Here is a 15,096-nt window from a genome sequence, read left to right as displayed (position 1 = left end):
ACCTTTTACAAGTATAAACTACATGCAGCACGCTCCGCCCGCGCTTCCCGCGGAAGAGCTTGTGAAGTGGACGAGCCCTTCTAGACTGTGAGCCCACTGTTGGGTAGGGACTGTCTCTATATGTTGCCAACTTATACTTCCCAAGCGCTTAGTACAGTGCTCTGCACACAGTAAGCGTTCAATAAATATGATTGATGATGAGGAGGAGGAAGCCAGGGACCCCGCAGGAGGGAGGGAAGAGACAGAAGTCACACTAACGACTTCTATTTTGGGTGAAGTGTCTATGGTGAAATTGAAACCCTAAGACTTAGGGCTAGAGCAAAGGGTTTGGAGGATGCTTTAAAAATCAAAACCAAAAATCATTTATTCATACTGTTTACATGTAAACAATGAAATGCATTCATCAGGTCTAAGCAGAAATATTGACCCCGGTTTATAACTCTGGCACCTTTACTCTGGACCACAGAGGTCCACAGAATCTGAAACTCGAGAAACTGCAATGGCAAGGTAACGAAATCTCCCCAGTGAGAAGTAAATCACAATGGCCACAACCGGTTGAGAAAGGGGAAGAAGTGTAAACTCTCAGTAACTCGGACGCGATCCCCAACGAAACGAAAGGTTTCACGCCGGGGCGGAGAGCTGGCAAGACGATCCCAGCCCTCTGAATTCAATCTGATTAAAGCCCCCACGCTAAATCTGTCCTAAAGGCCGTTTGTGTGGAAAAAACATTTGGCATTCAGACCGCGACGTGAAGTATAAATAACTCTGCCCAACCGCCAGCCTCGCTGGGATGCGGGATTTGGGGCCGCCCCTAAAGGGGTTCCGTTCGGAAGACGAATGGCTTTCCGACTGCCGGTGGTTGCGGCGGCCCGGGCTCCCGACTGTCTAGGAAGCGATCCGCGGGACCGCGGAGGAGGGAGAGGGGGGACCCCGTTCTGATCCGAGTCAGAGGAGGAGACACCACCTCGGCTGCCAGGCGATGATGTCCTTGGGGCTGCCCACCTGCAGGTCGTCAGGACGGGAAGCGCACAGCCACCTCAGCACCGCCCTTCTGCCGCCGGTGCAGAGCACGGTGGGGAACGTCCACGCAGGGATTTCCCTCTTTGGGCGCGGGCGGACCTCCGGCTTGGGGACTCCGTCCCACGGTGGGAGGCGGGGGTCTCCCTCCCCGTCTCCGAGCTCACGCCTCCCACCCGGAGGCTCCTCCTGGCGAGACCCGGCCCCCCGGGCGTCACACCGTCACGGCCGGGTACATCTTCTGTTCACCCTGGGCGTGGGGAGGGTAGGGGGCCTGTATCTGCCGGAAGCCCGGCTGCAGGCCGTCCAAAAAAGGCGGCACGGGGGTGATGGGCACAGAGTCGTGGGGCACCGTGTAGCCCACGTACTGCGGGTGGAGATACTGCCCTTGGTGGGGCACTATCTGGGTGGCCTGCTGGCAGTTCAGCACCGAGAAGTTCGTGGGCATGTTGACGTACACGTTGTTCATGGTGCCCTCGGGCAGGCAGCAGTTGGTCTGCGCCCTGGCGGGAGGCGCCCGAGCCCCCGAGTTGGCGCTGGAGCTGGAGCTGGCGGCCGTGCTGGCCTGTCGCGAGGAGGAGGCGCGGGAGGTGCTGGCGCTGGGGATCATGGGGATGGTCTCCAGCAGGCGGCTGCCCGCGGGCGCGCGGCTGGGCTGGGGCTCCTGCTTGGGGCGCAGGCAGCGGCAGCAGCAGGCCGCCACCAGCGACCCCACGATGACGAAGGCGACGAAGACGGACCCGACGATGAGGAACGGCACGTAGATGGGCACTGGAAAAAACGAAACACACAGGCGCTTAGGAGCGGGCGGGAGTCGGGACGCCGGTCTCGACCGAGCGCTTACTTGGCGCGGAGCACCGTGCTGGGGGCTACGGGCCACTCGGCTCAGCGGGGGAGGGCTATGCTTTTAGAGACTCTCTAGACACGTTCGGTTACAAAGCCTCGCGGCCAGGCAGGGACCCTCCGCCCCCTCTCCTCCTCCTCCCCTGCCCGGCCACCCGGGACGGCCGGGAAGCGGGCCTACAGTAGAGGAAATGGGGGTTCGTGCTGGAAGGAGAACAGCCTAAAGCTTTGGGTACCAGAGGCCAGACATTCGTGGCTCAGTGGGAAAGAGCCTGGGCTTTGGAGTCAGAGGTCAGAGGTCAATCAATCAATCAATCGTATTTATTGAGCACTTACTATGTGCAGAGCACTGTACTAAGCACTTGGGAAGTACAAATTGGCAACACATAGAGACAGTCCCTACCCAACAGTGGGCTCACAGTCTAAAAGGGGGAGACAGAGAACAAAACCAAACATACCAACAAAATAAAATAAATAGGATAGAAATGTACAAGTAAAATAAATAGAGTAATAAATATGTACAACCATATATACATATATACAGGTGCTGTGGGGAAGGGAAGGAGGTAAGATGGGGGGATGGAGAGGGGGACGAAGGGGAGAGGAAGGAAGGGGCTCAGTCTGGGAAGGCCTCCTGGAGGAGGTGAGCTCTCAGCAGGGCCTTGAAGGGAGGAAGAGAGCTAGCTTGGCGGAGGGGCACGGTCACGGGTTCAAATCCCAGCTCCACCACTTGTCAGCTGTGTGACTTTGGGCAAGTCACTTCACTTCTCCGGGCCTCAGTTCCCTCATCTGTAAAATGGGGATGAAGACTGTGAGCCCCCCGTGGGACAACCTGATCACTTTGTAACCTCCCCAGGGCTTAGAACAGTGCTTTGCACATAGCAAGCACTTAATAAATGCCATCATCATCATTCCTGCCAGGAAGCAGAACATTCCTGCATGTGGTATTTGTTGAGCGCTTATTACGTGACAAGCACTGTGCTGAATCCTGAGGTAGATACAAATTTATCCGGGTTGGACAAAGTCCCTGCACCAGACTTCCTGGCCTCCCCGGGTGCTTTTAGCGCAGAGCGCTCGGCGACCCGTGGCCCGCTCCCCTCTGTCCCAGCTGGAAAACTCCCATCGCCTAACAGGTGTTTGGGACTGGGGGGTGAAGGATGCTGACTGCAACGGGTTCCTCAGCCCCGGTCACCCCGGAGACGTCAGGCACAGTCCACCTCCGCCCCCTGCCCAGAAGCAGGGGTTGGCTGTCAAGGAGGGATGGGGAGAGCACCGTGACTGCAGCTCCTGACCGGGCGGCCTGAGGGAAGCTGCCGTGCCTGGCCCCTGGACGGAAGAACAGAAGTGGGGTGAGGAGTCCCCGGGAAGGCGACCGAAAACTGGTGAGGAGGTGAAGGAGTGGAGCGAAGAGAACACGGAAACGGTAGGAGAGACGGCGCGCAGACGGGTGGTGAAGGGTTTCGGGGAGGAGAGCGAGGCCCGGTCGGAGAGCGGCCTGAAATTTTCCAAGATGCCCCAGTCGGAGCGGGAAAGGAGAACGGCTAAAAACGGAGCAGCAAGGACCAGGCTGATCCAACTTCCCCAGTCTCAGCCTACTGATCCTGTCCCAGTTAAGATGCTCTCGTCACGGCAAGCGTGACCAAAACTTTCAGAAGGAGAAAGGCTCAGAGAGAGAGAGAGAAGCAGCGTGGCTCAGTAGGAAAGAGCCCGGGCTTTGGAGTCGGAGGTCATGGGTTCAAATCCCGGCTCCGCCAACTGTCAGCTGCGTGACCTTGGTCAAGTCACTTCACTTCTCTGTGCCTCAGTTCCCTCATCTGTAAAATGGGGATTAAGACTGTGAGCCCCACGAGGGACAACCTGATCACCTTGTAACCTCCCCAGCGCTTAGAACAGTGCTTTGCACATGGTAAGCGCTTAATAAATGCCATTATAAAATAAAAGAGACCCCGCAAACACAAAAACCAGGAGCGTGAGAGGCAGCTGTGACCCACCAGGACCCGTCGGCCGGAGTTGGCGTCATGAGAGATCTAATATATCCCAGAACCACCCAACTGGAGCTGACGCTCAAGGATTCGTGGCTGGGGGGAGGCGGGGGGTGGGGGCAAGTCCGTGCCCAGGCAGTAACGTTCCCAGAGCACGGCTGTTCCCATAAGAACCCCCTTCAGCCTCGCTCTGGAATGACTGGTATGTGCAGCCCAAGCCAGTTTTCTCCCGGTGGCACCACAGACTTTCTGAGCAGCCCGACTTTATAGCTCCAAGAGGTCCAATCTGACCTAGATTAGAAAGGAGAGGCATTACCTGCGACAAGGACTGGAAGGAATCACTTCAACGCCACTTTTCCTGAACTCTCCGCTCCCCAGGGTCTTTAACTGCAAGTGCCAACGAAGCACGGGCAATCATGCATACCGCTCTCGAGAATTTAGAGCTGAGAATTTTTAACCTCGGCGATTTGCAGCGGATTGACAAGGGCCGCCGCTTGTCAGCCATGTGACTTCACTTCTCTGGGCCTCAGTTACCTCATCTGGAACATGGGGGTTAAGATTGTGAGCCCCACATGGGACAACCTGATCACCCTGTATCCTCCCCAGCGCTTAGAACAGTGCTTTGCACATAGTAAGCGCTTAAATACCAAAATTATTATTATTAAGGGCCGAGAAGTGCACGAGGAACCAAGACCTCACTCTTCTGGAGAGGGGACACAGCTTCGCAGGAAGCCAGGGTTGCCTGGGCACCATGCTTGCGGCTGAACAGCCTGTGTGTGTGCATGCACATTCGTTCATTCAATCTTATTCAGTGAGCGCTTACTATGTGCAGAGCATTGTACTAAGCGCTTGGGAGAGTACAATACAACAATAGACATTCCCTGCCCACAACGAGCTTATATTTTAGAGGACACACACACACACACACACACACACACACACACACACACACACACACACACACACACACACACGAGATGCTTTCCACAGCTCCAAGCCACTCTCCAATTCAGAAAGAAGACAAGTCTGGCGGTAAGAGGAGCCCAGTTTATTGTTATAGTGTACTCTCCCAAGCACTCAGTACAGTGCTCTGCACAAAAGTAACCGCTCAGTAAATACAACTGACACGAAAAGCACTCAACTGGGTTCACCCTAGGAGGGATTACCACAGATAGGGAAGAATCATTGATCGTTTATTTGGCCTGGGCCTATGGGTCACACTTTTTCATCCCATCCCTCCACCCGCACTCCCTCCCGACTCCAGCACAGCCAGGGGAAGAGGGGGTTTAAGCCGAGGTTTTGTCTCCCCTTCCCAACGGGCTGCCCCCCAGCCGATGTTTCTAGGCAGCTTCCTGTGGGCAGGGAACATGTCTACCAGTTCTGTTATACTCTACTCTCCCAAGCGCTTAGTACAGTTCCCTGCACCACATGGTAAGTGCTCAATAAGTACCACTGATTGACTGCAGGGAAAGTGGACTAGAAAAGGATTCTCCTCTTCTCCAACTGCAGGCCGCAGCTTGACAAACCCATGGACCCAGCGGGATGGGCAAAGAGGCTAGAACCGAGTCCCACCAGCTTCTCCAGCTCCAGGTGACTTGGGATGAAGAGATACTGGACCTCTAGGTGCAGACGAGCCTGGTCTCCCCGTTTAAATAAACGGTCTCGCTGTAAGGCAACAACATCCCCCCATCTGATCCTGGCCCCCAAGAATTTTCAGAGACAGACAGACACACACACCCCCCACCCCCCACCCCCTTTGGAAAAAAAGGCACTGAAGGGAGCCATCCTGAGCTGAAACCTGAGCAGGGGACTAAGCTGGAACCTAACTGGGCTGTTTTTCCTCTGCCCGCCTTCCTCCTCTCCTGCTCTACTGTGTTTGTTTTTCCAAACTGGCTTTGGTGACAAGAGAGGGAAGCTTAGGAAAGAAAGCCACAGGATCCAAATCAGGAGTTTCACCCTCTTCAGGGCCGCCACCGGAAAGAGTTGGACAGGGTCTCCCCCTCCTCGTTGGGATTCAGGTTTCAGGGGAGGGAGCGGCAAGAGGGGGCCCGGCGAGGTCTGGGGTCTGCCGTCCTTGTGATTTGTGGTGAGAAGTCCTCCCCACCCCACCGCCAGATTCCCAGATCCTGAAAGGGCAGGAAGAGGGACATGTGCCCGAGGAGACAGGCCGCTCTGGCCTCCTGCCCTCTTTACTTTCTCCTTCCTTCCTCCTTTCCCATCTCCTTCCCCATCTCTTTCCCCATCTCCTTCCCTATCTCCTTCCCTCCTCCTTTCCCATCTCCTTCCCTCCTCCTTTCCCATCTCCTTCCCTCCTCCTTTCCCATCTCCTTCCCTCCTCCTTTCCCATCTCCTTCCCTATCTCCTTCCCTCCTCCTTTCCCATCTCCTTCCCTCCTCCTTTCCCATCTCCTTCCCTATCTCCTTCCCTCCTCCTTTCCCATCTCCTTCCCTCCTCCTTTCTCCTTCCTTCCTCCTTTCCCATCTCCTTCCCTCCTCCTTTCTCCTTCCTTCCTCCTTTCCCATCTCCTTCCCTCCTTCTTTCTCCTTCCTTCCTCCTTTCCCTTCTCCTTCCTCATCTCCTTCCCTCCTCCTTTCCCATCTCCTTCCCTCCTCCTTTCCCATCTCCTTCCCTCCTCCTTGCCCTTCTCCTTCCCGACACTACTCATTCATTCAGTCGCATTTACTGAGCGCTTACTGTGTGCTAGAGCACTGCCCGAAGCGCTTGGGAAGTTTTATTTCCCAATATTGGAGATACTTATTTTGTTTGTACATATTTATTCTATTAATTTTATTTTGTTAATATGTTTTGTCTTGTTGTCTGTCTCCCCCTTCTAGACTGTGAGCCCGCTGCTGGGTAGGGACCGTCTCTAGATGTTGCCAACTTGGACTTCCCAAACGCATAGTACAGTGCTCTGCACACAGTAAGCGCTCAATAAATACGATTGAATGAATTTGGCAGCACTACACACTTTGGGCCGGGGGGAGGAAGAAGGAAGGCCACATCCCAATCACCGAGGCCAGGGAAATGGCAGCATGCAAAGAGCTCTGGGCTGAGAGTCGGAAAATCCCGCTTCTAGACCCAACTCTGTCACTGGGCCTGCTGTGTGACCTTGGACAAGTCATTTATCCTCTCGTGGGCCTCGGTTGTCTCCCGCAGGTCACCAGGACAAGAAGCACGGATGAGACATCACTGCTCCCTCCCTCGTATGACTGTGAGTGTGGGAAAGGGGCCGTTTCTGATCCGATCTGATGCCCCCCGTCTCTACCCCAAACCCCTGGCACCCAGTATGTGCTCGGTAATATCACCATTGCTCCTCTTTCATTGCACTGGGGCTTCCTTCCCCTTCCTGGCTACAGGCAACCACTAGTGACTGGAGAAGGAAGTGGGTGGGATGAGCCAGGTGGGAAAAGGATCCCTGTCAGCAGGGATAACCGGACAACAGGGACAAGGGCCCTCCCTGAAGGGACCCCCTCACCCCCACCGCCACTGGGTCAAGGAGGCCTATGGGGCGTCGTGGCAATGGGGGAGCCGGGGGCTGCTAGCCTTGGGCTCCATTCGGTGGGATTTGGAGGCCATTCCCTTGGGAAGGGGGATTTCAGGGGAATCCCTTCCTGATGGGGAGCTGGAAGCCGGTCACAGACCCGCCCACAGCTGGAGGACGGACCCAGATCTTACCCCCACTCGGCGGGAATGGGCAAACTAGAGGCCGGACATTCATTCATTCAATCAATCAATCGCATTTATTGAGCGCTTACTGTGTGCAGAGCACTGTACTAAGCGCTTGGGAAGTACAAGTTGGCAACATATAGAGACAGTCCCTACCCAACAGTGGGCTCACAGTCTAATTCAGTCGTATTTATTGAGCGCTTACTGTCTGCACAGCACTGGCCTAAGCGCTTGGGAAGTCCAAGTTGGCAGGACACGGACCTACCCTCGCCCCGCGGGGGGAGAGAAGCAGCCTGGTTTAGTGAAAAGCACCCAGAGGACGTGGGTTCTAATCCCAGCTCTGCCACTTGTCGGCTGGGTGACCTTGGGCAAGCCACTTCCCTTCTCTGAGCCTCAGACACCTCATCCGTAAAACGGGGATGAAGACTGTGCACCCCACGTGGGACAATCTCATTACCCTGCATTTCCTCCAGCGCTTAGCACAGTGCTTAGCACATGGTAAACCCTTAACAAATACCATAATTATTACGGCAAAGTGGGCGTGGTTGGAGATGAGCCAGATTAAGAGAAGACAGACCTGACAGGATTTGGTGATGGACTCGGTAGGAATTGAATTCGTTCAATCGTATTTATTGAGTGCTTACTGTGTGCAGACCACTGTATTAAACACTTGGAAAGTACAATTCAGCACTAGAGACGATCCCTGCCCACACCGGGTTTACACTCTAATTGGGGGGGGCGTGGCGGGGAGGGGAGACATCAAAACAAGTAAACAGGCATCAACATAAACAAATAGAATTACAGATGGATGAATGAATAAAGAGCACGGGTTTGGGAGTGCGAGGACGTGGGTTCTAATCCCGGCTCCGCCGCTCGTAATAATAATAATAATAATGGCATTTGTTAAGCGCTTACTATGTTCAGGGCACTGTTCTAAGCGCTGGGGGGGATACAAGGTGACCAGGTTGCCCCACGAGGGGCTCACAGTCTTAATCCCCATTTTACAGATGAGGTAACTGAGGCTCAGAGAAATTAAGTGACTTGCCCAAGGTCACACAGCAGACATGTGGCGCACCCGGGATTCGAACCCATGACCTCCGACTCCAAAACCCGTGCTCTTGCCACTGAGCCATGTTGCTTCGTCAGCTGTGTGACTTTGGGCGAGTCGCTTCACTTCTCTGGGCCTCATGCACCTCACCTGGAAAACGGGGATGAAGACTGTGAGCCCCGCAGGGGACAATCTGATGACCCTGGACCCACCCCAGCGTTTAGCACCTAGTAAGCGCTTAACCCATGCCGTCACCGTTGTTCAGGGCTCAGAACAGCGCTTTGGCACCTAATAAACGCTCCACAAATACCGTCACCACCGTTTAGCGCTCCAAACAGTGCTTGGCACCTAGTAGGTGCTTAACTAATACCATCATCATCACCCCAGCGCTTGGCACCTAGTAGGCACTGAACAAATACGGTCACCACCGCTCAGCACAGCGCTTGGCACCTACATATTTATTACTATGGTTGTACATATTTATTACTCTATTCATTTATTTATTTATTTTACTTGTACATTTCTATCCTACTTATTTTATTTTGTTGGTATGTTTGGTTCTGTTCTCTGTCTCCCCCTTTTAGACTGTGAGCCCACTGTTGGGTAGGGACTGTCTCTATGTGATGCCAATTTGTACTTCCCAAGCGCTTAGTACAGTGCTCTGCACATAGTAAGCGCTCAATAAATACGATTGATTGATTGATTGATAGTAAACGCTGAACAAATACCGTCAACATTGAACAGCGCTTGGCACCTAGTAAGTGCTCAACAAACACCATCATCATCATCATCAGTCGTATGTATTGAGCGCTTACTGTGTGCAGAGCACTGTACTAAGCGCTTGGGAAGTACAAATTGGCAACCTATAGAGACAGTCCCTACCCAACAGTGGGCTCACAGTCTAAAAGGGGGAGACAAAACCAAACATACTACAAAATAAAATAGAATAGATATGTACAAGTAAAATAAATGAATAGAGTAATAAATATGTACAAACATATATACATATATCACCCGGCGCTCAGAACAGCGCTTGGCACCTAGTAAGCGCTGAACAAGCGCTGCCAGCATTGAACAGCGCTTGGCACCTAGTAAGCGCTCAAAAAAGACCGTCAATATTGAACAGCGCTTGGCACCTAGTAAGTGCTCAACAAATACCATCATCATCATCACCCGGCGCTCAGAACAGCGCTTGGCACCTAGTAAGCGCTCAACAAGTGCTGTCAACATTGAACAGCGCTTGGCACCTAGTAAGCGCCCAACAAATACCGCCAAACTTGTTCAGCGCTCAGAACAGCTTTTGGCACCTAGTAAGCGCCCAACAAATACCATCAAAATTGTTCAGCGCTCAGAACAGCGCTTGGCACCTAGTAAGCGCCCAACAAATACCATCATCATCATCTCCCCAGCGCTTAGAACAGCGCTTGGCACTTGGTAAGTGCTGAACAAATACAGTCATCGTTGTTCAGCGTTCAAAACAGCGCTTGGCACCTAATAGGCGCTGCACAAATACGGTCACCATTGTTTAGCGCTCAAGACGGTGCTTGGCACCTAGTAAGCGCTCAACAAATACCGTCAAAACTGTGGAGCGCTCAGAGCGGCGCTTGGCACCTAGTAAGCGCTCAACAAATACCGTCAAAAATCTGTGCAGCGCTCAGAGCGGCCCTTGGCACCTAGTAAGCGCTCAACAAATACCGTCAAAAATCTGTGCAGCGCTCAGAGCGGCCCTTGGCACCTAGTAAGCGCTCAACAAATACCGTCAAAAATCTGTGCAGCGCTCAGAGCGGCCCTTGGCACCTAGTAAGCGCTCAACAAATACCGTCAAAAATCTGTGCAGCGCTCAGAGCGGCCCTTGGCACCTAGTAAGCGCTCAACAAATACCGTCAAAAAATGTGCAGCGCTCAGAGCGGCCCTTGGCACCTAGTAAGCGCTCAACAAATACCGTCCAAAATGTGCAGCGCTCAGAACGGCCCTTGGCACCTAGTAGGCGCTCAACAAATACCGTCAAATATCTGTGCAGCGTTCAGAGCGGCCCTTGGTACCTAGTAAGCGCTCAACAAATACCGTCAAAAAATGTGCAGCGCTCAGAAAGGCGCTCGGCACCTAGTAAGCGCTCAACAAGTACCTTCACTGAACGGCAATTGGCACCTAGTGAGCGCTCAACAAGTACCTTCACTGAACGGCACTTGGCACCTAGTGAGCGCTCAACAAGTACCTTCACTGAACGGCACTTGGCACCTAGTGAGCGCTCAACAAATACGGTCATAATAATTAAATGGCATTTATTAAGCGCTTAGTATGTGCAAAGCACTGTTCTAAGCGCTGGGTCATTGCTCAGCGCTCAGAACGGCGCTCGGCACCTAGTAAGCGCTCAACAAGTACCGTCAACATCGAGCGGCGCTTGGCACTTAGTAATAATAATAATGGCATCTGTTAAGCGCTTACTATGTGCAAAGCACTGTTCTAAGCGCTGGGAGGGGGGATACAAGGTGATCCGGTTGTCCCACGTGGGGCTCACGGTCTTTATCCCCATTTTACAGGTGAGGGAACTGGGGCTCCGAGAAGTTGTGACTTGCCCAAGGTCACACAGCAGCCATGTGGTGGAGCCGGGATTCGAACCCATGACCTCTGACTCCAAAACCCGGGCTCCTTCCACTAGGTCATGCAAGTAAGCGCTCAGCAGACACCGTCCAAAATGTGCAGCGCTCAGAGCGGCGCTCGGCACCCGGTAAGTGCCCAACAAGTACCGTCAACATTGAGCGGCGCTTGGCACCTAGTGAGCGCTCAATCAATCAATCAATCGTTTTTATTGAGCGCTTACTGTGTGCAGAGCACTGTACTAAGCGCTTGGGAAGTCCAAATTGGCAACATATAGAGACGGTCCCTACCCAAAAATGGGCTCACGGTCTACAAGGGGGAGACACCGTCCAAAATGTGCGGCGCTCAGAACGGCGCTTGGCACCTCGTAAGCGCTCAACAAGTGCCGTCAACATTGAGCGGCGCTCGGCACCTAGTGAGCGCTCAATCAATCAATCAATCAATCGTTTTTATTGAGCGCTTACTGTGTGCAGAGCACTGTACTAAGCGCTTGGGAAGTCCAAATTGGCAACATATAGAGACGGTCCCTACCCAACAGTGGGCTCACAGTCTACAAGGGGGAGACACCGTCCTAAATGTGCGGCGCTCAGAACGGCGCTTGGCACCTAGTAAGCGCTCAACAAGTACCGTCAACACTGAGCGGCGCTCGGCACCTAGTGAGCGCTCAATCAACCAATCAATCGTATTTACTGAGCGCTTACTGTGTGCAGAGCACTGTACTAAGCGCTTGGGGAGTCCAAGTTGGCAACATATAGAGGCAGTCCCTACTCAAAAGTGGGCTCACGGTCAAGAAGGGGGAGACACCGTCAAAAGTGTGCGGCGCTCAGAACGGCGCTCGGAACCTAGTAAGCGCTCAACAAGTACCGTCAACACTGAGCGGCGCTTGGCACCTAGTGAGCGCTCAATCAATCAATCAATCGTTTTTATTGAGCGCTTGCTGTGTGCAGAGCACTGTACTAAGCGCTTGGGAAGTCCAAGTTGGCAACATATAGAGACGGTCCCTACCCAACCGTGGGCTCACAGTCTAGAAGGGGGAGACACCGTCAAAAATGTGCGGCACTCAGCACCTAGTAAGCGCTCAACAAGTACCGCCAACATTGAGCGGCGCTCGGCACCTAGAAGGCGCTCAACAAGTACCGTCAACATTGAAAGGCGCTCGGCACGTAGTAAGCGCTCAACAAGTAACGTCAGCATTGAGCGGCGCTCGGCACCTAGATAGGCGCTCAACAAGTACCGTCAACATTGAGGGGCGCCCGGCACGTAGTGAGCGCTCAACAAGTACCGTCAACATTGAACGGCGCCCGGCACCTAGTAGGCCGAGCATCACCAGCAGCAGCAGTTGCTCAGCGACGAGCAATCAATCAATCAATCAATCCTATTTATAATAATAATAATAGCGGTGGCATTTGTTAGGCGCTTCCTATGTGCCAAGCACTGTTCTAAGCGCCGGGGGGGAGGTCCCAAGGTGATCAGGTTGTCCCACGGGGGGCTCGCAGTCTTCATCCCCATTTTACAGATGAGGTCACCGAGGCCCAGAGAAGGGAAGTGACTCGCCCGAAGTCACCCGGCTGACAGTCGGCGGGGCCGGGATCCGAACCCCAAGCCCGGGCTCTTTCCACCGAGCCGCGCGGCTCCTCAGACAGCGAACCGGTCGAGCGCTTAGTACAGTGCTCTGCACATAGTAGGCGCGCTAAACTAAGCACCGCACGATTCCTTCCTCCTCCCAACCGAAACCCTCTTCCCGCGACCCCCCCCACAGCCGGGTCCCCATCAGTTTGGGGGTCCTGGAGCGCTCACGGCGTGCCGAGCACCGTACTGAGCGCTCGGCGGAGGGGGGGGGCGGGGGGGACCCCGGGCCTGACCTGCGCTTCCGGCCGGTGCCCGCGGGTTGGTCCCGGGCTGGGCCGGCGTGTCCGGGCCGGGCTGGCGCCCGTCGTTGTGGCAACCGCCCTGGTCCAGCCGCGCGTCGGGGCTGGCGCAGCAGTAGCGCAGGGCGCAGCCGCCGCAGCAGATGGTGGCGTCGCCCTGGTCGAAGCGCTCGGGGCACTGGAAGCCGGACCGCCAGCCGCCCTGCGCGGAACGCCAGCCGTGGCAGTACTCGCCGCTGCCCCGGGACCCCGACGCCCACAGCAGCAGCAGCAGCAGCAGCGGCGGCGGCAGCGACCGCGGCACCAGGGGCGGCGGCCGCCACCAACCCCGGGAGGGCACGGGCAGCATGGCGCGGGAAGAAGGGGAAGGGAAGGGCGGACGGTGCCCGCTCCCCGGTGCCCGCTCCCGGGGCCCGGTACCCGCTCCACTGGCGGCGCCTCCCCCGGGCGCGCTCATATTATAGGCGCGCGGCGCCCCGGCCCCACGCATGCGCGCCGCCGCTCCCCCTAAGCCACCAGAGGGCGCCACCGCTCGTACTGCAGGCGCGCGGCGCCCCGGCCCCACGCATGCGCGCCGCCGCTCCCCCTAGGCCGCCAGGGGGCGCCACCGATCGTACTATAGGGGGGAGGCACCCCGGCCCCACGCATGCGCGCCGCCCCTCCCCTTAGACCACCAGGGGGCGCCGCCGCTCCCCCTAAGCCACCAGGGGGCGCCACCGCTCGTACTACAGGCGCCCGGCGCCCCGGCCCCACGCATGCGCGCCGCCGCTGCCCCTAGGCCGCCAGGGGGCGCCACCGCTCGTACTATAGGCGCGCGCCGCCCCTCCCCCTAGGCCGCCAGGGGGCGCCACCGCTCGTACGACAGGCGCGCGGCGCCCCGGCCCCACGCATGCGCGCCGCCGCTCCCCCTAGGCCGCCAGGGGGCGCCACCGCTCGTACTACAGGCGCCCGGCGCCCCGGCCCCACACACGCGCGCCGCCGCTCCCCCTAAGCCACTAGGGGGCGCCACCGCTCGTACCATAGACGCCCGGCGCCCCGGCCCCACGCATGCGCGCCGCCGCTCCGCCTCGGCCACCAGGGGGCGCCACCGCTCGTACCATAGGCGCGCGGCTCCCCGGCCCCACGCACGCGCGCCGCCGCTCCGCCTCGGCCACCAGGGGGCGCCCCCACCCACCGCTCGTATTATAGGTGCGCGGCGCCCCGGTCCCACGCATCCACGCCGCTGCTCCCCCTAGGCCGCCAGGGGGCGCCACTGCTAGTACTGTAGGCGCGCGGCGCCCGGCCCCACGCACGCGCGCCGCCGCTCCGCCTCGGCCACCAGGGGGCGCCCCCACCCACCGCTCGTATTATAGGCGCGCGGCGCCCCGGCCCCACGCATGCGCGCCTCCTCTCCTCTCCTCCTCGGCCACCAGGGGGCGCCCCCACCCGCCCGCCTCGCTGCCCTCTTATTACAACCTTCATTCATTCATTCATTCAATCATATTTATTGAGCGCTTACTGTGTGCAGAACACTGTACTAAGCGCTTGGGAAGTACAAGTCGGCAACAGCTAGAGACAACCCCTACCCAACAACGGGTTCACAGCCTAGAAGATAGCTAGATATTTAGACTGCGAGCCCAATGTTGGGTAGGGACCGTCTCTATATGTTGCCAATTTGTACTTCCCAAGCGCTTAGTACAGTGCTCTGCACATAGTAAGCGCTCAATAAATACGATGGATTGATTGATTGATAGAAGGGATGATATTCCTTCCTTCATTCATTCAATCGTATTTATTGAGCGCTTACTGTGTGCACAATAAAGCGCTCCATAAGTACGATTGAATGAATGCAGAGCACTGTACTAAGCGCTTGGGAAGTACAAGTTTGCAACATATAGAGACAGGCCCCTACCCAACAGCGGGCTCACACCACACCTGTATATAGGCATGTATGTTTGTACATATTTATTACTCTATTTATTTATTTATTTTACTTGTCCATATTTACTATTCTATTTATTTTATTTTGTGAATATGTTTTGTTTTGTTGTCTGTCTCCCCCTTCTAGACTGCGGGCTCACACCACACCTGTGTA

General features: G+C 55.8%; 1 protein-coding gene across 1 annotated transcript; it reads right to left on the bottom strand.

The window, feature by feature from the left end:
• Nucleotides 1–338: 338 nt before the first annotated feature.
• Nucleotides 339–13,512, bottom strand: SHISA2 (shisa family member 2). Its single transcript, XM_038762167.1, has 2 exons — nucleotides 13,017–13,512; nucleotides 339–1,788 (listed from the first exon to the last, which is right to left on the bottom strand). Exons 1-2 carry the CDS (start codon nucleotides 13,510–13,512, stop codon nucleotides 1,232–1,234), a joined length of 1,053 nt encoding a protein of 350 aa, XP_038618095.1. The 3' UTR covers nucleotides 339–1,231.
• Between the last annotated feature and the right edge of the window lie 1,584 nt (nucleotides 13,513–15,096).

This window comes from Tachyglossus aculeatus, chromosome 20, assembly GCF_015852505.1.
Source record: "Tachyglossus aculeatus isolate mTacAcu1 chromosome 20, mTacAcu1.pri, whole genome shotgun sequence".
In the NCBI taxonomy this organism is placed as follows: Eukaryota; Metazoa; Chordata; class Mammalia; order Monotremata; family Tachyglossidae; genus Tachyglossus; species Tachyglossus aculeatus.
The sequence above is the reverse complement of the archived record's forward strand: the minus strand, read 5'-3'. Positions and strand labels throughout refer to the sequence as shown.

What these genes read in the sequence shown, in the direction of transcription:
- SHISA2 (XM_038762167.1), bottom strand. Translation starts at nt 13,512, where the DNA reads ATGCGTGGGGCCGGGGCGCCGCGCGCCTATAATATGAGCGCGCCCGGG. An exon ending in GGCACCGGCCGGAAGCGCAG is followed by an intron (nt 1,789 to 13,016) that starts GTCAGGCCCGGG and finishes CGTTTTTTCCAG; the next exon opens with TGCCCATCTACGTGCCGTTC.